The following is a 25,862-nucleotide window of genomic DNA, read 5'->3' as shown; positions in this document are numbered from 1 at the left end:
GTTTCACTTCTAGGCAAACTGACGGACAGTTCCTATTCATGGGTCACAGCAGAGTCCTTAGCTCAAGTTACCCAATTTCTTATCCATTAAACTTTTCATCAACATTAGCTCCTCAGCTGAGATTGGTGTCAGGAAGTTCATTCATCATTTCTTCCCACCCCATCCCTGACCCTGTAACAACGAACGGCACTAAGGGTAGAAATTCTTGCATTTATCATTATTATTACTAGTAGTAGTATTTCAATAAAATAAATATCTCAGCAAACGGAAGGCTGAAAAAAAGCGTGGGGTTGAAAATCTATTGATTACATCGTGAACAATAAGGTGCAGACCTAAGAGATGGAGTTATGCAGCTTGTAGTCGACAATTGGCTGTATCGATGTTAATAAATAAATAAACAACATACATTCATTTAATGCCTACCCAGACTTAGAAAGTTTATCCATATGAAGATAACATTGACCACATATTTGAACATATCTAAATCCTTGCTGGGAACGTGGCTGGATGAGGGAGTTTGGCAGACCTGGCATAAAGGTACAAAGTGGAATATAACGGAGTCTCTTTAACAAACATTAACGACAATATAAAACATGGAGGAAGATACGAGAAGTATAAAAAAAATGTCGCTAGCGAATGTTAGGAAGCGTTCTTGTTTCATCCATGGCCACCATATTTTAGTAGATGTAATATTGAATAGATTGTGAAATATACGAATATTGTGTAGTAGCCCCTGAATCCACCAATGACGGGTTATCCTTTACACAATAGCTGTGATATTGCCATTTAGAGGAGATAAGCGACAACCCAGGACAAGCATTCAGTGTAATTCCTTTGTTAATGAATGTTATGGGCCTAGGACATTCCAGACCACCGCATTTCATCTTCTCCTGCTCATGGAAATTGGGGCAACGAAGGTCAATGGAATCTTTATTTTCTTCCTTCGTCATGACTACCTTTTATAGTTTAATTTCCTTACATACATACATAATCATTATAGACTGTTATGCCTTTCAGCGTTCAGTCTGCAAGCCTCTGCGAATTTACTAAACGTCGCCACAATTCTCGATTTGCAACTGGTGTTGTGGCCTCATTTAGTTCCATACATCTTATCTTTAAATCGTTAGAAACCGAGTCTAACCATCGTCGTCTTGGTCTCCCTCTACTTCTCTTACCCTCCATAGCGGAGTCCATTATTCTCCTAGGTAACCTATCCTCCTCCATTCGCATCACGTGACCCCAACACCGAAGCCGGTTTATGCGTACAGCTTCATTTTAAACATTTTAATTTCCTTTCGGTTAAATAATGATGTAAGATAAAAGAGATAAGTATCAATCAATCAATCAATCAATCAATCAATCAATCAATCAATCAATCAATCAATCAATCAATCAATCAATCAATCAATCATTTACTCCATAATACAGTCAACCATAAGTCAATCAATCAAACAATCAAACTATCTATCTATCTATCTATCTATCTATATATATATATATATTTATCAGCATTTCAGTTGATAAATTATTGAACTGCCTAATTTTTCAACCCATTACAGAACACTTGACAAGAATTTGCCCTCTTTAATTCAAAGTTTATCTTCATATTATATTTTATCTCTTTAAAATCTAACTCATGCTTATTCGTCTATTAATGTCATTTCATGCCGTCTCTCCACTGACAATTCGGTGCATCCACGTCAGTCGAGCAGTTCTTCCCCTTACCCTCAAGCCTTCCCGGCCCAAAGTAAGGAACATTTTCGCAACTCTCCTATTTTATCGGAAATCAACCAGAATAAATCGTGCTAGCTTTGGATTGTCGTCAGTTCTCGTGTCATTTAATCGTAGTGTGGGTCCTATGCAATGGAACCAAACACTAATTCGCGTCCTAATAGAGACGTAGGTACATTGGGTGATCTCTGTGATGTAATTCCAACCAGTCTACAATTTTCATCCCTTTTACCATTATACTATTTTCAGCTTCCCATCTCACAACATTGCCAAGATGTCTTTTCTCCCGCGCTCATAGATAGTAAATGGAAAGATCTTACGGAGAAAAGTGCGTGAATATTAGTAAGAAATGACTAGCAGCATGGAGCTCAGAAATAGTCAATATTTTCGTGAGTAGGATTGGAATTGGAGTAGAATAGGATTGCAGTAAGGGAGAAAATGCTGTTTTCGAGAAACGATAAGTGGATCTTCTGTCCTTTTATTGATATACTGGCTGCCTTCTCGAGGTTTAAGGGGTGGTTACTTCTTGTAATTGCAGATGTTGTTTTCCCTTTTAGTCATTGTACATTTTGTTCTGCTCATGAACCGGCCTTTGTTTTCGGTTTATATTTAACTCTTTTTATCATTATGATGTACTGGTTTACACTTTCTCTTTACTCATATATTTTCGATTTATTTCCTCTTCCTTATTGAACTTTGCTTTGTTCATAATGTGTCTTCCAAATGTTTTATTTAGTTTAGTCATCTTATGTTTGATAATATATCTTTACTTCCTTTATTATTTCACGTTTCCCTTTTTAAGTGCCATAAAACGGCGCGAGTCCTATATTTGCGAATGTTAAAGATACACGTTAATAAATACACTAATAAATTAATAAACCAATAACATCTATGGAGATGAATAGCACCAGCAGAAAAATAAAATATTTCAACCAACATCAACAGTCAGAGTAATGTTTACCGCCTCCATGGCTAAATGGTTAGCGTACTGACCTTTCGTCCAGATGGTCCCGTGTTCGGTACACGGCCGGCCAGGGGATTTCAACTTTAATTGGTCAATGCTGATGGCTCGGTGGCTGTGTGTGTGTGTGTGTGTGTCGTCTTCAACATTATAATCCTTCATAGGTAGGGTGGCATCCTCATCATAGACGCGCAGGTCGCCTATAGGTAGTCAACTCGACAAATCTGCACCAGGACAATTCGGAGGTCCCACGTCATTGAACTGAGGAGTAAAGTTACTTTAATTACCTTAATAATACAATTATATTAATAATACAATTAACTGTTCCTGAAAATTTCGATTGTTATAGGACACAAGGTAAACTGTAATGTATTGTAACGAGTTGGCGGGGTAGTAGGATCAATTAACACTAGACTGGTAGCTTCAAAACAAAGATTTATTAACTAAGCACTACAGTTACAGATTTACACACACACAGACGATAGCCGAGCCACAACTTGCACAAGCACACCGTTACACACTTACAAGGTTCGCGCTCTCTCTCTCTCTCTCTTAGTTCCTCATGTCCCATCCACAATGGCAAACACACACACACACATACACAGAGTCATCGATTATTTACAGTACAATCTCTCAGCCACTCAGTCACACTCGTTAGCGCTGTCACGGTCCACAGCCTACACGTCAGTCTCGCAGGTCGGGATAGTATCCGCTGTTCACTCAATCCGTCGAACCCCGTTCGCGGTCTACACACGTCGTCACCTACTGTTCCCTTCTTCGCCGCTCCAGAACACCCAAGGTTCTTCTCCACCAGCCAGCCACAAGGGACTCACACACACACGACATCAGGGGAACAGGAACGACTCCTCGGATCCAACAGGCAGATAATCCATCAGGCTGCACTCTCCCAGGCCATCACCGACTGCTCTCCAGCGAACTCAATCTCGCTCTCACTCACTCTTACTCACTAACTCAGTCTAACTCTCACTGACTAACTGCAGGCAAGTAATTGCTCTTATATACCTGCGCCAGCCCTTCTGGAATACTCCGGATGTTCGATGGATCCAAGAACCTCGCGAAATAGAAGACTCCAGATTAATCTTTCAGTCATTTCCGTAGTCCTCTGCTTCGGGACCGCGGGCGGAGGCGAGAGAGGCTGGCCTAGCAACTAAGAGCTGAACGTGATTCGCGCGGCTGAAGTAAGGGGGTGAGTCGAATACGGTAACGAGGCGGGCCCGTAGCAAGTTGGCATGGCGGACACTATAACCATTACAGTATATAGAACTTTGAAAATTGTATTTCCTATGTCAAATTCAGTATTTCCGACATAGGCCCTACTTAAGTTTGTGAAAATGCGATTATCTTAAATATTTCGTACGGTGGAAGTCCTGGAGCAGAAAATTGCGGGAATTATATTTCACCCAACGGTTTTAGTCTACAGTATTTTTTCTTAAAACTAGTGTTAAGGAACAATGTTGATATATTGAAACGGGAATGCCCTGCGAGCATTCACGTTCAAGGCCAAGTGACGTCACACCGAAGGTTCTCTCTTGTTCTATGGCATTTCATCATGAACGGAATGTAATATCATAATTTCGAGAACGTCACCTTGTAGGCCTGAACAATAAATGCTGCTAGCCAAAATTTCATGTAAATCGGCGGAAGGATGGCCGATATATAAATTTTTCTAGATGCCTACATGTGCAACCGCGCCGTCCGCCCTTCGGCAATAAAAGGGAGTCGCCAGCCTGGAGTAAAACAGTGTACAGTATGCAGTGAGTGTGTGTGTCACTCAGTGTGTGTGTGCAAGCAAGCACATCGTCGCCTCGCTATACGGTTCGTTACTCTGTCCGGATGAGTACATGGGTTCGAAAGTGTTAATGTTGAAAGCCTTCTCCGTGGACTTTGACTTTGCGCGTGAACGAAAGTTTATTTTCGTTTCCATCAGTCTGTAGGGCTGTGCAATTGTATTTTATTTGTTGATTGTGAATTTAAAAAGACTGTACGTTTGAAACTGTACTGTAGCTGTTTCCTCTACCGTGTTTAGCTGTCTCGTAAAATTGTGCCCTAGCAACTGAAAAATTCTTTTACGAACAGTATCACGTTATTTTGTAAAGAACAGTGCTTACTTTTTTCCCCTCAAAGGCTGTGTCTATCACTCCGCGTGAAAACAGTGTTAATATCTCCTATCATAAACTGTGCCAACCTTAATTTCATTCAAAGACTATGTCAAATCTCCTCATAAAACTGTCAAAAATTACGCCTCAGTGATAACCTTGCCTCAGAGAAAATTACGACGTAACAGAACTTGGACTGTCATAAACTGTTTCTTTATATTCGTAGAAGCTCTAATTTATTTTAACGAAAGTGTGCGTGCTGAACTCATTGCATACAGTGCAGAGACTGTATCCAAAGAATTTAATTTATTTTTTTGAGATTGAGCGAAGTGCTTAATTATTGCATCTCGGAAGGTTCCAGATTGCTTTCATTGTTTATTATTTCAAGTACGATAGTGCCTACTGCATTATTCCCACGGACTGTGACTTTGATTTCATCTTTGTTTCAAAAGTGCGTCCAACACCGTTTACTGTGGAAACTATTGAAAAGTGCTTCGCCTTAATTCGCAGTGCGGTAGAAAAATGTCGCACCAGATCCCCTTGACATTCTGTGCGGAAGTTCATTTCACCGCTCCTTAACAACTGTTTCACGCTGCACGATCTGCCTCGGGTTCGAGTCGCCGTCAACGTCCAGTGCTGAGACAACACCAGCGACGCGGGACGACGTCGACGCCGCTGAACAACGTCGCCTCCACACCTTCGAGGGCAATCTCACAGTACATCTGTAAAAGGTGATATAATTTCTTTGCTTATCTCTTGAATAAACTGCAAGTTCCACTTTAATCATAAGTATATTTCACTACCCATCTCTCTTACTCTGTAAGCATGAGCCGTACACGCCTTGACGTTATTCATGCTCTCCGAAAAATTGAAGTACGGGCGTTCGTGTTTCAATAAACATACTCGTTTTTGTGCTCCTAGTATTGCTGCACCATGGTATACTTATCAACATAACCTACAGCCTTCGCACTTAACAAATATTTTAATAAAGTGTTTCAAAACGTTCTATCAAGGTGATTCCCCGCAATTTTCACACAAACAACCAAACAGGTAGACAAGCGAATATTGAACGGAGCCCATCTTTGAAGTACGTACACTAACCCTAGAAACCCGAAAATATGTATTCGGCAAAAGACTGAAATGAACTTAAATAAACGTTGTTTGATAATTTTGTTAGACTCCATCAAGAGAGTACAAGATATATTACATTCAAAACATAGTTATGCAAGGGGCCTTCATATGTCCAAAAAAATTCCGTTCTACTAGAAGAAATATTTGAATCCATGAAATGGGCAGAAATCATCAAAAATATAAATTGAGGGTATTTAATTCACCTTAGTTAAAGTGATGAGTCGCCCTCATTTGTAATATTGTCACCGTTTAGGCCTTCGGTTAAGAGGGTCTATGGTTCGATTCCCTGGCGGACATAGGATTTTAATCGCATCTGATAAAACCTTCACGCTCGTAAACTGGTTGTATGTGCAGTACCAACATTATCCTTTTCATATTCAGACAACACACAACGGAAACATGCAGATCTCTCCACATATGGTTGGCGTCACTCAGAGCACCAGAGAAAAATACACATCTGTCACGGAGTTTGCACCCGCGACATTACACATGTGCGAAATGCAGTAGCAGATTATTAAGAAGTGTTTGAGAGATACAATGGTACGAAAACGCTGTTCAAGTTCACCGTCGAAGATCCCCAGTGTGTGACACAAGTGGCGAATTTGTCGAAATTTGAACACAAGGACGGATCTCCATCACCGTTAAAAATATGTACCGGTACTTCTGAGGGCTGATTATCGTCAACAAAACACACGTTCCGGTCTACTTTGTAACCGAGTTGAGACTGGACTTCACTGGGAATTGTTTATTTTATGTTAGAGTGCTGCTCACTGTAGATCAATTGGTATTTTGTGAATGACAGCGACTCGCAGCTCATACAGGTCGTCTTTTTCGTGTCTGTGTATTGTCATGCCTCAGTGAAAAGTACAGAGGGCAATTTCTCGGACAGATCAGCTTTAGGACTAAATTTAGCACCCATGTGCTTCCTTTATATTTATATAAGTTCAGGTTCTGTTCGATAAAGCAAACAATATTTTCAATTCTGTTTTTTATAAATTTATTAGAGGAAAGTTGACCAATAGAATGAAAGAGCTTACCAACTCAAGTAAAAATTCACCCAGCAACGGAAGTAATAAGTTAGAGTAATTAGAAATACGATATACTAGACGTTGGAAAAAAATGGAAATTTCTTTCACTGAAGGAATAAACAAACACCTGTACTTTAATAGTAATATTATGATTACCGCAATTAAGTGAAGATAATATTATTTATGAAATGTGTTTCATGTTCTGTGAATCAGGTGCAAGGCCTTATTCAAGGAGATACGAAGAAAATGAACGCCATTCTCAACTTTCTCCTTCTACTGCTGCCCCTGTGTCTGGTGAATGGATCCGAGTCTGAAACGTTCTGCTCAGCGATGAATGACGAGTCCCTCCGTTACACGATCCGCAGCCGAAAGAATGAGACGAGTCATCGTATTGTGTCGGTAAGTAACAATCAACACCTGACCCATCTAACAAGAGGTTGGATTCACATGCATTAAACACCGAAAAATATGTATGCACCTATGCATTTAAAATTAGGATAGATGGCCTAAAATTAACAAAATAGGCACTGTTACGAATGAAAAGAGAATGAGTACTGTAGGCTATATTTGACACTCATAATTATTTGCATCTTCTGAAGTAGTGATAATTCGTACTAACCCATGGTCAAGTAGAGTATATATATATATATTGTGGTCTTTCAAATCAACTCTGCTCTTCTGTTATACAAAAAATATAGTTATATAGGTTATTTGTGTTCGAGTAGCGAAATGATACACATTTTTCCAAATTCTCAATCAACAAGCTTCTTCTACTCTCTTCAACACTATTTTACATGACCAGATAGATACAAGAGGATGTTACGCAAAATCATTTAAAAACTAAACTGCTTGATGCCCGTTGGTCTTATATTTTTCTTCCCTTTCTGTTTCCCGGCATCACAGCTAGCATGGAGATATGTTAGTGCTAGGTATCTAACACGTAGTTACTTAATAGTTTACCGAACCATTCTCAAATCACCAAGTACCGTGTTTCCGGCAAATTTATTACACACTAGCAAATGTACCCGTGCTTCGCTACGGTGTTCTACATTGTATACGGCTATCGAAGTAAGTTACTGCACATGCAGTAAATAATTTTTTTTTTTTACTACATGCCTCTTAGGGTTATCCAGAAACAGCAGGGGGAAGATTTCCGTACGTTGTTTCCAATGTAAGGTGTGAATTCCGGAGTTGTAATGTTAACGGCTGGCTCACTTGTCCACCGCCATTCGCAATCGAGTAGGAAAGTTTTCATTATAATGGGAGGCTCCATTACCTATTGCGCCGTCACAATCGATTTGGGGAGTTTTCGTTACAACGGCAGGTGCCTTTTCCTATTTCCAGAGAGATTACATCTGAGGAGTTTTTGTTATAATAGCAGACAACTTCCCTACTGCCAGTCAAAATTGCGTTGTGCTGTTATCATTATAATGACAGGCCCCTTTTCTTAATGGCAGTCACACCGAGTTAGTAAGCTTTTATTACAATAGCAGGGCAATTATGTTTAATCCCAGTTATATTTTAGATACGTAGATTTGTTTATAATGACAGGCACACTTGCCTACTCCAAAATACAATCGGTTAGGGCGGTTCTGAACATAATTGCATGCTCCCTTGAGTTCTGCCAATGAAATTGAGAAGGGAATTACCAATTACAATGGTAGTCCCTCCTTATTAATGACAGTTACAAAGGAGTTGGAGAAGGATCCCATTCCTACTGACAGTCAAAGTCGATGTGGAGAGTAATGATTACAATAGCAGACGCCATTCCCCTGAGAGTCAATACCGATGTAAAATATTAAGTATAATGGCAAAAACATCCTTTCTACGTCGCTAAAAATTGACTTCAATGAATATATATAGATCGACATACGAAGTATATGCATGTTTACAATATTGTAAACCTGCATTTACAGATTAACTGCTGCTAAATTATACATGCTATCGACAAACGGATTTTACTATAAGACGCCTCATTTAGCGGTCTAAATGGCTGGTCTTAAGAGTTTTTCTCCTGTCTCATCTATTTATGTGTAAAATTGATTGAGGGACATTTAATAGGGTGAAAGTTTTGTAAGGTTGTCTCACAGTGCATTACGTTTTCGGTACGAATGTGACAGCTACATATATAGAATTTGGCTCACGTATGGATACTGCGTGGGTCAATATTCGTGTAGAATTAGATGATTCTATCCTGCATATAAGTTATTCGAATTACGAATTACTATACGTGTACAATATCAAAATGTAGGTACAATCGAGAAATAGACAAATCTAACGTACAAGGAATAGAGATACGACGAAAGCGTCATAGGACCACTCCAAATTGAACTGAGATTGGGCCGTCCGTTTTCTGATGCGACTGACTGTTTAGCAGCAAAATACCTCGAAACGGAGGTCTGCATCGTATTTAAATTGCTTCTATATTTCAGTATTCTTTGGGGATGAAAATTGAAAAATTTAAAGATCTTGAAAATTTTCCGTCGGTTACATGCTAAATCGTATAATTTCGCCTAATTCCAGTTTTCTGGCTTGTCTGGCAGATTGTGCCGCAATCTTGATTTTGGGCTAGGGGGATAAAATTTGCGACTTTCAGGAAACTTTATCTAAAACCTACACAGTGGTCATTATTACCCCTTAAATGGAAAGCTGTTCGAAAATTTCGCCATAATAGTCAATGCACAGACACATGGTCGTTACGATTTTATTTATATAGATAGATAAGGAATCTGATCCACGTACAACAACTTTTGGGCCACGTCCGCTGGACTTAGCCTGCAAAACCGACCGTTCGTGATATCTTCCTTATTATTCCTCCTGTCGAAGAAATGCACATCAGAAAAAAAGTTGTAGAAATGGATTTCAATGAGATTGGTCGATTTCCAGTCATGGTCTTGTATATATTGTGGGAGAGTAAAATCACTGTTCAGGTTCCCAATAAACCCCAAGTCCATTTTGGGAATTTGACATGGTATGAACCTAAAAACCCATTTTTGGACACGTGGATGCTAAACAAGAAGTTTGGTTGAAATATCTTCAGTAGTTTTCAAGTTACAAGGCTTTACACGCACCCGCTCTTGAGTTAAGTCCAGTGAGACTTGTACCGAAAAACGGTCCGTTAATGATATCTCCCTTATTAATCCTCGTATCGAAAAGATGAGTATGAGAAAAAAAGATTTAGAAATTGTTCTCCATTAATGCAGGCACATTTCCATTAAGTTCCGTTGTGTATATTTTATGGGAATTCAAAATCACCGTCTCGTTTTCGTGTAAATCCCAGTCAATTCGGGGATTTGGAAACATTATGGCCCGTATATTTACACAAGGACAGTTGGATTCTAAATATGAAGTTTGGTAGAAATATATATCCAGTAGTTTTAAAGTTATAGACAAACAGACAAACAGACAAACAAACAGACAGACAGACAGACACCGAGGCTAAAAATTACGCGGATGGTCATTATTACACCTGAAACGGATAACTGTACGGAAATTTCGCCAAAATAGCCAATGTACAGACACACGTTCGTTACGATTTTATTTATACGGATTTCTAATGCTAACAGCTGCCATCCTCTCGACTCTTCCCCAATTATAGTGGATAGAAAATTCCTTAAATCTGTTAATGTATGCTAACTAGCCCTTGTGCCTAACAGGTGGCTATTCTGCCTTACATGATGCAATATTCGGCAATGAAATGTTATTTCCTTGTGTTGGAACACTATATGTTCAAAATGTGTATCCCCACGCTCCACATATTGCCATGAAGTTTCAGAATAATATTAAACGTTTTGCTGGAGAATGTTCACTTGCAGGACACGAAAATCGGCTTTATCTTCTGGATTAAGTTGGAAATATTCGTAATAGTGTCATATGCCTCGAAAATAGATTATTCCCATATGCCCAGTATGTGAACATATGGAGCCGTGAGCTCTTGAGAGCAATAAGGGTACCAGAATTAAGTTCCTCAGGAAATTAAGTGATCTACAAAGTGCCTTTGCTGTGGGTAAGTGTCAACTACCTGGTCCTCTGTTTTGAGATCTGTGTAACATCCTCGAAGAAATAACGGTCTATTATTCAATGACCTGGCAAGCAACAACTGTTGGAGAAGTCGTCCTTGATTCTCGTGGGCACCTGGATACCACGTTCACCCATTCTCTGAGATAAAACTGATCCTGTATGACGGAACCCATCCACGTATTATCACTCTTCGACGTGGAGCAAACTCGCTCCACTGCGACGCCCAACCTCATATGACGAGATGTTCAACTAGAAACAACATCTCCTCTTATTTAGATTGGTGATTTCTCGACCTGTACTTATAGACAGGTACGCATAGCTTTTTAGCTTTCCCCATGTCAAGAAAACAGGATGGAATTCTTCATGTTTCGTAGAGATGCTTGCTCAGCGTGTTTACAAGAACTCTCCTATGTTCACGAGGAAGGCTTCTCTAGTAAAATCGATTTGAATTTAAGAACACATTACCGTAGTTAACTAACGCGATTTTCTTCTGAAGACTCCAAGTAATTTTACTTGTGAAGCGTAGATTATTTCATCTTGTTTCTGAACACGGGAAGAGCGCAAAAGCTCTATTATATCTGCAACTTCTCCACTGTTGTGAGGACCATAATTGTAGAAGTAAACACAACAGTGATTTCAAAATATATTAAAATATATTGGGTAATAAATAATTCGTTACTATGAAAACGTGGATATCCCTTTTAACATTTATTTTGAATGGTAATTTATATTTTAACAATTCGGTTTGGGCGTCGCCTAACTTCCTTAAGTGTGAAAACAAGGCATTTTGGCATGTACATTAATGACCAGACCATCTCTTAAATATCTCCTGGTCAACGATACCCAAAGAAATAACACCTAATACCAGCTCTTTTCAGAGCCAATCAACAAAGACGCTCCTTCCTGCCTTAGGAATCCTTAAAATCAACATAGAAGGCATAACAACATCCAAGAGCGTCTCTGTATCCAAACTGTCACTGGATAATGGAATTGATCTAAATTGTGTCCAAGAAACTCACTCATCTGATGAATCACAATTACATTCACGAGAACGCATACCTGTCTATAGATTACTTGGAACTACTTTTCACCAATCCTATTGTACTGCAACTTATATTCGTGACTCCATCACCAATGCTCACCTAATATCCACGAATGATGAAGACTGTGTTTTTAACATCGTGATAGAAATTAATAATTTGACTGTTGAGGAACACATAAAAATCCCCAGATGTACTATGGCCCGATACTGTTCTTCCAGCCTTTGCACATAAAGTAGTTTCTGTCGGAGTCTTTAATAATCATCGTACCAAGTGGGGATATTCAACTAATGATATGTGTGGAGCAGAGCTTACGGACTGGTCAGACATCAATAACGTTTACCTAACGTTCAACCCAAAAGAGAGGGTCACATTCAGGTCAACGAGATGGAACTCAGATACCAACCCTGACTTATGTTTTGTTTCAAGTGACCATCAGGGCGTCAGTTTACATGCGATCCGTAAAGTGCTCACTAATTTCTCAAATAGTTAACATCGTCCTGTTCTCATAGAAGTAGGCCTTCAGATACCTATTATAAGTTCATCACCACTGTCACGTTGGAATTTTGATAAAGCCATTTGGGTTAAGTTTTCTGCTGATCTTGACAGTAATATAAGATGGATTCAACCTAATATCAATAACTACAGTAGATTTGTTAAAGCTATATTAACTTATGTACTTCAAAGACACACGTTCCCAGGGGAGTGAGAAAAGAATATATACCTGGATGGAATACAATATGCGAAAAACTTTACAATGACTTTCAGGAGACTGGATGAACTGAAGTTGCTGATGAACTTATTCATAACTCAAATGAGGTCAGACGTTTTAGGTGGACAGAAACCGTAACGACTGTAAACTTCAAGCATTCCAGAGCCTGTAAAGGAAGTTAGGAGGAGTGCCTCATACACGTCAGTCTAAATCAGTTGTGACACCCAATCAAGTTTCCAGACGCATTGCTAGTTTGTAAAAAATCAAACCTGAAAAAGATCATAAAAGATTATTAAAAGAACAACTAACACATGAGAAAAGACTGTGATTCTTCATCAGATATCTCTGACCCTTTTACTGAGGAGGATTTAGTGGCACCCCTGAAAGAAATGAAAAAAAAAGGAAAGCTCCTACTTTTGATGGTATTCATCCTGAATTCCTCACACTCTGTGGTAAGAATATAAGATAATATTTTTCCCAGATTTTCACAAATATCTTGAACACTGGAAAGCTTCCGTCGGAGTTCAAACGGACTAAGGTCATAGCTGTCCTAAAACCAGGGAAAGCGGCAGGTTGTCCTGAAAACTATCATCCAATTGCTTTGATGAGTGTTTGCTATAAACTCCTGGAGAGGCTTATATACAATAGGATTAGCCCTCATATTTTAAGCATCCTTCCAGTCGAACAGGCAGGTATTAGACCCAGGCATAGTTGTAAGGATCCATAGTGAGGCAGGTTTTGAAAGGAAATTGAAGTGTGGAGCTGTGTTTATAGACCTCACAGCTGCATACGATACGGAATGGAGAGAAGTTTTAACATATAAGTTCATCAAACTTACAGCTCATAAACAACATGCTATCGAACAGGGTGATCCAGGTTGTCATGGGTAATAAGCATAGTAAATTTAAAGTGCTCAATAATGGGCTGCCTCAAGGAAATGTGCTTTCCCCTTTGTTATTCAACCTGTATATTGTAGGTATCCCTTCTACTACCTCCCGTCAATTTACTTATGGTGATGATCTGGCTATTATTACTCGACGGTCCATTGTGAATGTAACAGAAGGAATCCTAAATGCAGACCTTAATAATCTGTGTGGATACTTCCAGAATTGGTGTCTGATACCTAGCATCTGCAAAACAGAAACTTGCTTCTTCCACCTCAACATAAGACAAGCTAGTGTTAACGTCTCACTCAATGGCGTGCCTCTATCACACAACCCTAACCCAAAGTATCTTGGAGTTTCTTAGGGACAAACATTGTCCTGCAGGACACATTTGACTAAAAGTGTTGCTAAACTGAAGGCAAGGAATAACATCATCCAGAAACTTACGGGTTTAACATGGGGAGCTACAGCGTCCACCCTTTGATCACCGGCAATGGGTTTAGTCTACTCGACAGCAGAGTACTGTTCTTCTGTATGGTTGAACACTCCACATGTTACGCAGATGGGCATAGTTCTGAATCAGAATATGCGCATCATTAGTGGTACAGTAAAGTCTACTCCTCTTTTCTGGTTACCCGTATTGAGCCATATCGAACCTCCAAGAATAAGGAGATTAAATAATCTGATCCGTGAGTTCACAAAAATATCAGCAAACGTCGGTCTTCCCATACATGAAGACATGCTTCATAGATTTGGCCGTTTGAAATCACGTTCCCCGCCTATACTAAAAGCGAAAGAACTGATCAACTGAGGGTTTAATTCTTCAGTAGAATGGAGACAGGAAAGGAACAAATAGCTCCAAAGTAGTGGCCGTCTCCCTTTCATACCCAACATCCACCAGCAGGATTTGGTCTGCTACGTAAAAAGTGTGTTGCCCTTAACAGGGTACGGACCAGCCATGGGAAATGTGGCTCGTTCCTGTATAAGTGGGACAGGGGAAAGTTACCTAACTGTGACTGTAGTTTCGTGAAAACAGAGTATCCGGCATATTGTTACAGAATGTCGTAACAGGGCGAACTTGGGTTCGCTGGAAAACTTTGCACAAGCCTCTAGAATGGCTATAAAGTGGCTGGGCAATTTAGATATAAAACCTTTTTAATATTTCAGGTGCCCAGTTGATTGTTATCTTTTTTAAGATTGTTACAACCCAAATCGTAATTTCATTTTATATATATATTGTGTAATTTGCCATAAGCTAAGTAAATAAAATAATCCAGACGATATTACATACCCGAATAGCCATTTATGAAAGGAGTTTAACACTGATGAATGACTGCTAAAGTGATCCTGAAATCTAAGTCGACTTTCAACATATTAGGTCGTTTCATACATACACAATACGTGTAGAAGAGATGTTAAGTACAGAATAAAAAAGGCCAACCAGACACCAGTGGGATCCGAACCCACAAGAACCTTAGCTGAATTGGTAGAGCAACCGGCGTGCAATCTAGACGTTGTGGGTTCGGACCCCAATGGCGTCTGGTTGACCGTTTTTCTTTACTTCTCACCTCTTCAACTCGTACTATGTACGAATAACAGGACCAAATAAGTTTAAAGTCGATTTCAATTACAATGCGGTCGTGAAAATTCAATATTCATTGATCCTCAAATCATTCCGTATTCAAAAGAGTCTTTTCCACCAATATAATTTTATTGAACGCCACCTCTGTGGTGTAGTGGTTAGCGTGATTAGCTCCCACCCCGGAGGTCCGGGTTCGATTCCCGACTCTGCCACGAAATTTGAAAAGTGGTACGAAGGCTGGAGCGGGGTCCACTCAGCCTCGGGAGGTCAACTAAGTAGAGGTGGGTTCGATTCCCACCTCAGCCATCCTGGAAGTGGTTTTCCGTGGTTTCCCACTTCTCCTCCTGGCAAATGCCGGGATGGTACCTCACTTAAGGCCACGGCCGCTTCCTTCCCTCTTCCTTGCCTGTCCCATCCTATCTTCCCATTCCTCCACAAGGCCCCTGTTCAGCATAGCAGCTGAGGCCGCCTGGGCGAGGTACTGGTCATTCTCCCCAGTTGTATCCCCCGACCCAAAGTCTGAAGCTCCAGGACACTGCCCTTGAGGCGGTAGAGGTGGGATCCCTCGCTGAGTCCGAGGGAAAAGCCAACCCTGGAGGGTAAGCAGATTAAGATAGAAGGTAATTTTATTGAACCAGGAAACGTCCAATACTGAGTTCTCGAAAACCTAATCGGTTCCGTGACGAATCCCTCTATGATCATATTACATGTAGGTTGGGGAAGAGAAAGTCTAACTCATTTGGGACCTTACAAGACATTCTGAGAATCAGCAGCAACCACTACTGACAACATCGTGGATTTGCTCCATATTCCGCTGTGTGAAGACAGGTGTTATAGTAATTCCATTTCTTACTGTATGCTGAATGGCAATGTTGACCCCTAAATCTACTTTCACCTATATGCGAAAATACTGCTATGGTACTAGCATTTACATCACATATTTCAATGTTATTTATTGCAATATTTCAGGTCGATTTGCAAAAAGATTCTGCACTAAATAAATGGGGCAATGCAACTACAGACGTTGACATGGATGTGGCTCACACTTATCTACAGTGTGGTGGCAAGGAAAGGATTATGCTGAGCACCATGGCTACAAGTAAGTTACTTATTGACTATGCATAAGACACTATGAAATTTGAGGACTATGAGGGAAATACCAAATTGTAAATTTTATACAGGATGAAGCGAAATTCTCGCATTCATACGTCGCAGCGCGACTCCTCACATGCCACCAATAAAAAAAGGTCTCTCACAAAAGTTCGTCCTGCGAGTATATATGGGAGAAAGAGGTCCTTGAATAGTGGCAATCTGGCAGCACTGTAACCACATGTACGGTAACTACCTCTGTCAGCAATTATTAGTCGCGATGTGCAGTTGGAGCAGTGGACAGAGTTTTGCGCTAACATGCAGGAGGTCGAGGGGTCGATCCTGGTTTGAGTATGTTTTTTATTTCGTAAAAGTAGTCCAGGTGGCTTGGTATCTGGCACCTTAATCGTCAACAGCGATTGCAGCGGGTTCTATAGAAACCATTTGCACTTACATACTACGATCCTAGAAATGGACGAACATGCTTTTTAATCGGTCAGCTTTGAATGACGCCCATGCCACGTCGTGGGCGTGAATTTATTCGTACCACTTCAGCTACTAGATGCGTTACAACGTGTTCAGCGTTACTAAATTTTGTAAATGTAGGATACATGTGACCTAAGAAACGGCGTCTCACTGTGCTACAGTACACAATGTCCGATGGAAATTAGCAAATAAAGAAAGCTCCTCAACCCAGGATCGAACCCTCGACCTCCTGTATGCTAACCCAAAACTATATCCACTGCACCAACTGTACAGCACAACTAATACGTGCTGACAGAGGTAGTTACCGTACATGTGGTTGCAGTGTTGCCAGATTGCCACTCTTCAACGACCTTTTTCTCCCGGATAAACTCGCAGGACGAACTTTTGTGAGAGACATTTTTTATTGCTGGCATGTGAGGAGTCGCGCTGTGTCGCCCGAGTGCGCGAATTTCGCTTCACCTTGTATATGTGGCTAGCAATAACATTAATTAGAAGTACTAACATTTCCTGAAAACATGATTTAGGTACAAACATTAACTTGTTGAAACCGTTAATGCGATATTATAATATATAGTATTATTCTTCTTCTTCTTAATCTGTTTTACCACCCAGGGTTGGTTTTTCCCTCGGACATAGCGAGGGATCCCACCGCTACCGCCTCAAGGGCAATGTCCTGGAGCATCGGACTCTTGGTCGGGGATACAACTGGGGAGGATGACCAGTACCTCGCCCAGGCGGCCTCACCTGCTATGCTGAACAGGGGCCTTGTGGGGGGATGGGAAGATTGGAAGGGATGGACAAGGAAGTGGGAAGGAAGCAGCCGTGGCCTTAAGTTAGGTACCATCGCGGCATTTGCCTGGAGGAGAAGAGGGAAACCACGAAAAACCACTTCCAGGATGGCTGAGGTGGGAATCGAACCCACCTCTACTCTACCTCCCGAGGCTGAGTGGACCCCGTTCCAGCCCTCGTACCACTTTTTCAAATTTCGTGGCAGCTAATCACACTAATCACTACACCACAGAGGCGGAAAGGTTATGTGGTAAGAATTTAATATGATGTGTTGGCATTCTTTATAAGACACTTTGAGAGTGTGCTTTCGTCCTTAGTGGTGAAATTTACCTTAAGAATCGTATGAGTGTTGCCATCTTGTGTATGTATACACACACACACACACACACACTGAAGAGCACCCTTTCCGACATAGCAGAGAATATCGACTGCACTATTGTATGAGATATCTCACCTTTACCCTTTCCGACATACATTCTGAACGCATTTACTGGGAATGGGGGTAGGAATTCTAACAAGTTAACTTGATGATGGAAAGGATAAACAGCATGAGAGGAAAACAACCACTCGTGACTCCATTTCGCAAAATTATGGGAATCGAAAGATATTTTTAAAACTGAAATGCATTGCATCAGAGATGGGCACTGTAAACGTCACATTAGTATGGTCTAATTGAAATAAATGTCTCCTTTATATAGCAATGGAGATGAAATCAGCACCACTGAGAGAAGACTACGAACTGTTCCATGAACTGGGCTTCTACAAGATGCATACTAACGCTGAGGACTGGGAAACTGCTAGATCCATTTGTGTTCGAGTAGGTGGACACCTCATAGTCATCAACTCGGATGCTGAGGCAGAGGTAGTGAAGAAATTCTTCTCTAAGAAGCCCACCTTCTCAGGAACCAGCGATAATGGCTTAGTATTTGTTGGTGTACATGACTACTTAAAGGAAGGGCAATACATGGCTGTTACAGGTTAGTGACTTTTCATAAATCAAACCCTTTAGTAAGTTATAAAAACATGTCATTTGACAACTTCCGACAATGGTACCGTTACAATAATGTTCAGTTATAGCTCATAACTACCGATGTGCAAGGATAAATAGAATGACGACCACATTCTTACCTGATAGCGGATAATGAATTTGAAGAACCTAACTGGAATGTATCTTTATTTCCCGGATATACTGTTGGTGCTGTGATGGCACAGTTATAAAGTTCAGTATTTCTATGTAAGGTAATAAAATACGTAAGAACACCGGCTTGCTTCTGTACGCTATGAGTCAAGGGACCTGTTGTGACAAATACAACACACCCGAACAAACGACAGAGTAATAGAGTTAATCACAAGTGCACTAACTAGTTCTTGCTGGAATGATAATGGACAAGGTCTCTCTGTGAACTACGAACTCTTTTAAACTGAACACTGTTCTTGCTGTGAAAAGTGGGTTTTCCACAAACGAGTTAGCGGATATGCTCCTTATTTTCGGTGAATGATATTATGGTTCAAAAGCTGCATACCAGTTACCTACAAGAAGATATTCTGATCGCCGCACACCCGATAATAGAACATTCGTTGCTACGTACCAACGGGTTGGCGATACTCGTTGCATTTTACCGTCCTGGGTAGTGTGTGGTCGGGAAAGATAACGGCAACAATTTCACGCAAAACGAACATTCTGGACATAATTGAACATAATTGAGAAGCACGCAAAGTGTTGCGCGTGATGCTGTTGCGTCACCAAGGATTTTAAACTGGGTCCTCCATGAAGAGTTCCTGAGACCGTGTCATTAGCAACGTGTACAATGCCTGAAAGACACGGATTTTCCCGATGATGTGAGTGAAGTAGATTCGGAGGGCTTCATTACTGAAGCGAAAGCCACATAAATAGCGTGCCAAGTGTACGGAAAATATGTACTCTTGACTATCAAATATGTCTTCGAGCAAATGGTGGACACATCGAACACCCACTGCAGTAGCTTGGGCATCCGCGGTATCCATTCTGTAGTATCCCTACCGTTCTCACCATCGAATGTCATGTTTTCTTTGGGAATATCAGCGTCCAAATTATGTGTCATTAACAAAGAAACCAGTGCTATGGTTGTTTTCCTGACGGTGACCCACGTGTAGTCAGTTTACAGACACTCATGTTTGAACACCACTCCCGGCAACCCGAAGTTGGATTACCGTAGTTCGTCATTTTCAACACAAGTATAATACTGGGACCGTATCCTGTAATAAGAGTTGAATCATGGCTGAGAAATGATATAATGGATGCAGAAATGTTCTAAACAGTACTGGAGCGTTTAACGTAAAGATAAGATAGGAATGGTAGGAAGGGGAGTATACATTCCGGTGTAAGAAGAATTTGTAAACTACGGAAATGTTAAAGATGGCAAACATGAAATTATATGTATAAGGCTTATCTCTAATGATAATTGGAAACTTGAGGTCTTTTTAGTGTACAGACAGGGAAATGGCAGCGCTGACGCTGATTCGAAATTACAAGTTGTGATACTCAGCTATGTGGGAAACGTTATGGAAAGGAATGTGATTGTAGCGGGAGACCTCAATTTACCAAATGTCTGTTGGTTAGGTAATGCGAACGACAGGAAGCATGACCAACAAGGGAAGGATAGCAGATTCACAAGGTGCTGGACCAACTAGAGGGAAGAATATACTGGACGTGTTGCTGGTAAAACCGGATGAGCTCTATAGGGAAATCGAAGTATTAGACGGTATTATTGATCACGAAGTTATTCTTGTCGTAGTTAAAAATACATGTGATAGAAGCGAATGTCTTAAAAGTAGGACTATTAGGCAGTACCGCATGGCTGATGAAACAGGCATGAGGGAGATTTTTTAAGTATGATCGGTGAAAAACCATAATAAAAATGTGACTGTGGGATGGGTTAGCAAACGTTGGGGAATATGAAAACAGGTTTGTACCTTTAAAGTTGGTAAGTAATTGTAAAGACCCACTATATTGTAATACAAAAAAAGTGGCGTATGGCTTTTAGTGCAGGGAGTGTCCGAGGACTTGTTCGGCTCGCCAGATGCAGGTCTTTTGATTTGACACCCGCAGGCGGCCCGGGAGTCATGATGAGGATGAAAATGATGATGGAGACACACACCCCTAGCCCCTTGCCAGAAGATTTAACCAATTTTGGTTAAAATTCCTGACACTGCCTGGAATCGAACCCGGGACCACTGTGACCAAAGGCCATCACGCTGACCATTTAGTCATGGAACCAGACATTATAACACAGGAGTAAGGAGACTAAAATGGAGGTGCAGGTTGGAAAGAAATAGAGTTAGAAATGGCTGTGGAAGTAAAGAGAAATTGAAGGAACTTACAAGGAAATTGAATCTAGCAAACAAGCCAGCTAGGGATAACATGATGGCAAGCATAATTGGCAGTCATAAAAATGTTAGTAAAAATTGAAGGATATGTATAGGTACTTTAAGACAGAAACAGGTTCCCAAAACGACATTCCAGGAGTCATTAATGCACAAGGGGAGTGTGTATGCGAAGATCTTGAGAAATCAAATGTATTCAGTCAGCAGTATGTAAAGATTTTGGTTACCACCATAATGCCCAGATACAGGAGGTGACTAATACTAAAAAAGTATTAAATTTTACCTATGAGAACAACGTCATCTATATATATAATAATAGTTTTGTCTGTACATTACTCAGAATTTTAAAAGAAAGGTATTTCTGTATCGGACAAGTCCACAGTAATAAGGTAATGAACATTTTAATTTTCCGTCATGTCTGTCTGTCTGTCTGTCTGCACACGCATCACGAGAAAACGGCTGAAGAGAATTTAATGAAAATCGGTATGTAAAGTCAAAGAATCAACCATCACAATCATTTTTGTCTGATATATTTTTTCCGTACCGGCTGTGATAACAGAGATATTTATGAAATTTTATTTTAATTGCTAAGTCCATATCAACGCCAAGCCACAAGCAAGTGGGCAAACAGAATTTCATGAAAATCGGAATGTAGAGTCGGGGAATAAGAACTACAGTCTAGGCTATACATAATTGTATTCACCCTGGACGAAATTGTAGTTTATGGGAAGGTGCCTAAAACTTAATTTCTAAATACCTATGTTATCGGTCCTATCGAAAAGTAGGCTACTACGTAATATTGAAAGCTCATAAAATTTATCAACAATAGCATTACATTGACCACTCTTTGTTGTGATGTTCTTTGTCTCTTATGCTGTCACTCATTTCAGATAGATGGGATTACTGCTCCGTATCGAATATAACAGCCTGCCTAAATATTGGCAGGAAATATCCGGGTAGTTAGGTAACTTTCTTCTTTAGAATGTATTTCCTCTGGTTCATAAATATTATAATACTACTGGTACGTAACACACTGTTCATCATAGCATTCCAGCAATTCGATTTCTACTCCGACCCGCTGAAATGAATGAGCAGTATGCAAACTTAACGGAATACGGCAGAGGAGTGTTCACAGTTGTCTGCGGCCTGGTCATTCCAGGTCTAGAACTTTGGGCTGTTAGATCGGCAGCATACTACTGTTCGTTAAAGGTGAGGATTTTTTTAAAATTTGATCGAGTATTTCGTATGAGAGAATTACTTTTTAAGCGCGACATTCCTACTGACGTCATTGTAATGACCTGTGTTCATTTCAGTTGGGAAAACCACTAAGGTAGTCTTTATGATGATGTAAACAGTCAGGTGGAGAGTGAGTGCCTGCCATTATAATGAAAATTGCTCAACTTGATTGTAACTGATGGTAGGCAAGAGGTACTACCATTACAATGAAAATTCCCTAACCCAGTCTATAGATGAGAAAAGACGTTTGTATGAGGATACATATATCTCAAAAACTAAAGATGTTACAGACGTTTGGTGACATCCCCATTATGCCTCTGGTGTAACGGTAAGAGCTATGCAATTTAATACAATCTTACCCTCAACGACTACACAACCTAACCTAGAATTCTGTATACATGTAGAAATCCGTAGTGAAGTACAGGTATATCAGCTAGTTTACAATAAGGTACAAAAGTTGAAAACCAAAAATGCAGCTGGAATAATTAGATTTCAGGGGATATAGTACAGTATCACATCTGGGGTAATTTGATTATTGTTTGCATTAAGGAGGTATAACAAATGAATGGAGAGTTGCTACAGTAGCCACTGTGTATAAAGGAAAAGGTGATAGACGTAAAGCTGGCCAGTCAGTTTGACATGCATTGCATGTAAGCTTTGGGAAGGAATCCTTTATTTTTTTCTAGCATGTACCCGTGGCTTCACCCGTGTTTATTAATTCAGCAGTTAGATGTTTTAAACTATATATTTAAAAGTAAAATGAAACATATTTTATTATTACAGATGGTTTTTACATAGGTAAATTGGATGAAATAAAGTACTTTTATTTTTAATATCTGTGCCCGCGACTTCGAACGCGTTGAATTTTCTTTGTGACTTATAAAGCTTCCTTGTCAACATTTGATGTATTTTTAATATATTTTAGGCTTTTCGTATTAATCTCATTTGAAAAAGCTCTTTAATGTAATATTTGTTGTACGATTTCCTTGGGCTGTTTTGACTTATAAAGCTTCCTTGTCAACGTTTGAAATGGTTTGATATATATATTGCTTTTCGTATTAATCTCATTGGAAAACTCTTTACATACAATGTTTGGTGTACGATTCTCTTGGGCTAAAACAACAACTCCAGCGGCATCCCTCACTCGTGAACATTCGACGTATAGCTGCCCATGGGTAAAACAACCCTTAGATAAATCTATGCCACCTTTGCTCAACGTTTGGCCGTGTGACCTGTTGATTATCATTCAAAGCTGATATTGACAGGAAACTGCTTGAAATCGAAGCCAAAATTCGACAGTATAATGGAAATCCGTGGCATAAATACCGTCTCACCCTTTCCGCATCCGGATATTGTACGACTTTCTATAACGTTTCTTTACAATGATACTACTCGCAATCTAGTACCATTGCAAAGTTTCGGTAGGTTTAAATTACGGAGTAGTATGATGGGGACGAAAATCTTAAGTTATAGTTTGTGAGGGTGTAGACAATGCACAATTATTCTATTTAAAAATTGTGTTGTACAATTAAACGCTTCATCCGGATTGCAAACTGTATTGATTGAAATGTATGTTTATGATTCACCAGGAAGCTTATCTAAGATGCGCAGATTAAGCGCAGTAACCTGGTCATTCATTGGTGGTAAAATTGGTCTTTCACACAACCACGAAGTTTCCCTCATATTCATATTGTGAATATCACCGTAAATACCATTTTTTCAAGTTTCAATGTTCGCCATGACTTGACAAATACCGGCAGGTAGTTCTATATCATGAGTGTCATTCACTTCTGGACTCTTCCCCTCTCCAACATTAAGGAGAATTTTGCTAAATGTTGAATCAGCTGAATTTGACCTCATGTTTTTTTTAAGGAAGTATTTTACAATATCTCCAAATTACAGAACGTTTTAAGGAGGCATTAATTTCATCCGCTCGCGTACCTTTAGTGACAATTGGTAATACTTGTCTGAAATCTCCAACGAATACAAATGTTACTCCTCCAAATAATAGAGTATAACCTCTGAGGTCTTGCATTGTTCTGTTCACGGGTTCGATTGAAATAAGTTTTGTTCTTCATAGTGCATTTGTCAATACTAAAAAACACACTCTTGTAATACTTACTAAGAAACAAAATCATTAAGGTTAAGATAACTAAATATTACATTAGAGTACTAATAAATTCCAATTAAAATTAATAAAATGCATAGTTTAGTATTAATATAATATTAGTATAATAATATTAACAGGCTTTCCACTTGAATGTAATACATTTAAAACATGGTTTAAAATATTTATACTAATTCATACTAGTTTCCCTTTTTTAAAATCATAATCTACTAAATTATATTCAGAAGTACAGTGTTTCATGACGAAGTGAATATAATATCGGCCATACTAAAAATATCAACATAGAGATGAATATTATTGTAGAGTCTCATTGCTCTGTTAATTGGAGAGTTATTATGCATTTCAGTCTTAGCCTTTGATATAAATAATATATTTCTAGGACGACTTAGTTTATGTGGCACATAGAATATCATTGACTTCAATTTGTTAGAGTCATCAACTAAAAATTAATTATTTTATACAGGAAAGTCAAATCTTTGCAACTTCATCTGTGGCGCAAGCTGTACACAACACGTTCCTTCAGTATACCTGAATAATTCATGAAGGTTGGGTAATTTCCTATGATTTTATAAGTCATGAATTTATAAAACTTGTTTTGAGCACTCTCGAAAAGGTTGATATTATTTGTGGTCATTGGGTTCCAGATAATTGAGCTATACTCAAGACTGGACCTTAAAAATGAGCTCAACAAGGTTAATAGTGTCTTTGGACGAAACGATAATGAATTCCATACAATGAAGCTTAACATTTTTGGAGCATTATTCGTAATTTTTTGAATATGCTCGTTGAATCCTAAATCTTCATTGAATGTTATTCTTAAATCCATTTTCGTCTTGACACGAGTTAATATGTCAGTATCCATTGCATAGTTATATTTAATCCTCCGTATTTTTTCCGCATAAATGTCATGCCTGCACAATTACCTATATTAAAATTTAGCTTTATTTCTTTGCTCCATCCTACAAGAGAATAAAAATCGTTTCGTAGTTGTTGACAATCAGATACTGTTTTAATAGATTTTTGTATTTTAATATCATCAGTAAAAATAAGAATTTAAGGTGATGTCATTAAAGAAATAGCAAAGGCCCCAAATTAGATCCTTGAGAAACTCCAGAATTCACATAAAATTTGGAAGATATACGACATTTTTAACTTACAACCTGAGTTCTATCCTTTAAACACGATACCAATAAGTTTTGTAATGTAGTGGAAATTCCAAGGGAATAAAATTTATTTACTAAGTAATCATGTTTAAACTTGTCAAAATCTTTTAGAAAATCAGTATAAATTACATCAACCTGTGTATATTCATCTAAGCTAGCGGATACATATTCAGTAAAGTTGCAAAGATTTGTTTCAGTTGATCTTCTCGCCATGAATCCATGTTGTCTCGGTGAGATACTATTTCTAACATGATCATAAATTTGTTTGTACAATATAATTTCAAAAAATTGGCTGGGGCACAAACAATAGTAACAGGTCTATAATTACTGAACAATTTGATATCTCCACGTTTATATACAGGAGTAACCTTGGTATGTTTCCACAAGTCAGGGAATGTCTCT

At 39.3% G+C, this 25,862-nt stretch overlaps 1 protein-coding gene across 1 annotated transcript in view; it reads left to right on the top strand.

The window, feature by feature from the left end:
• LOC136875022 (uncharacterized) overlaps positions 1-25,862 on the top strand; it is a 45,076-nt gene that overhangs the window by 4,611 nt on the left and 14,603 nt on the right. The window contains exons 2-3 of the mRNA XM_068227863.1: positions 7,182-7,367; positions 16,176-16,305. Of these exons, the coding sequence (XP_068083964.1) occupies positions 7,182-7,367; positions 16,176-16,305 (316 nt within the window). The remainder of the gene's footprint in view (positions 1-7,181; positions 7,368-16,175; positions 16,306-25,862) is intronic.

This window comes from Anabrus simplex, chromosome 5, assembly GCF_040414725.1.
Source record: "Anabrus simplex isolate iqAnaSimp1 chromosome 5, ASM4041472v1, whole genome shotgun sequence".
NCBI classification, from domain to species: Eukaryota; Metazoa; Arthropoda; class Insecta; order Orthoptera; family Tettigoniidae; genus Anabrus; species Anabrus simplex.
The sequence above is the reverse complement of the archived record's forward strand: the minus strand, read 5'-3'. Positions and strand labels throughout refer to the sequence as shown.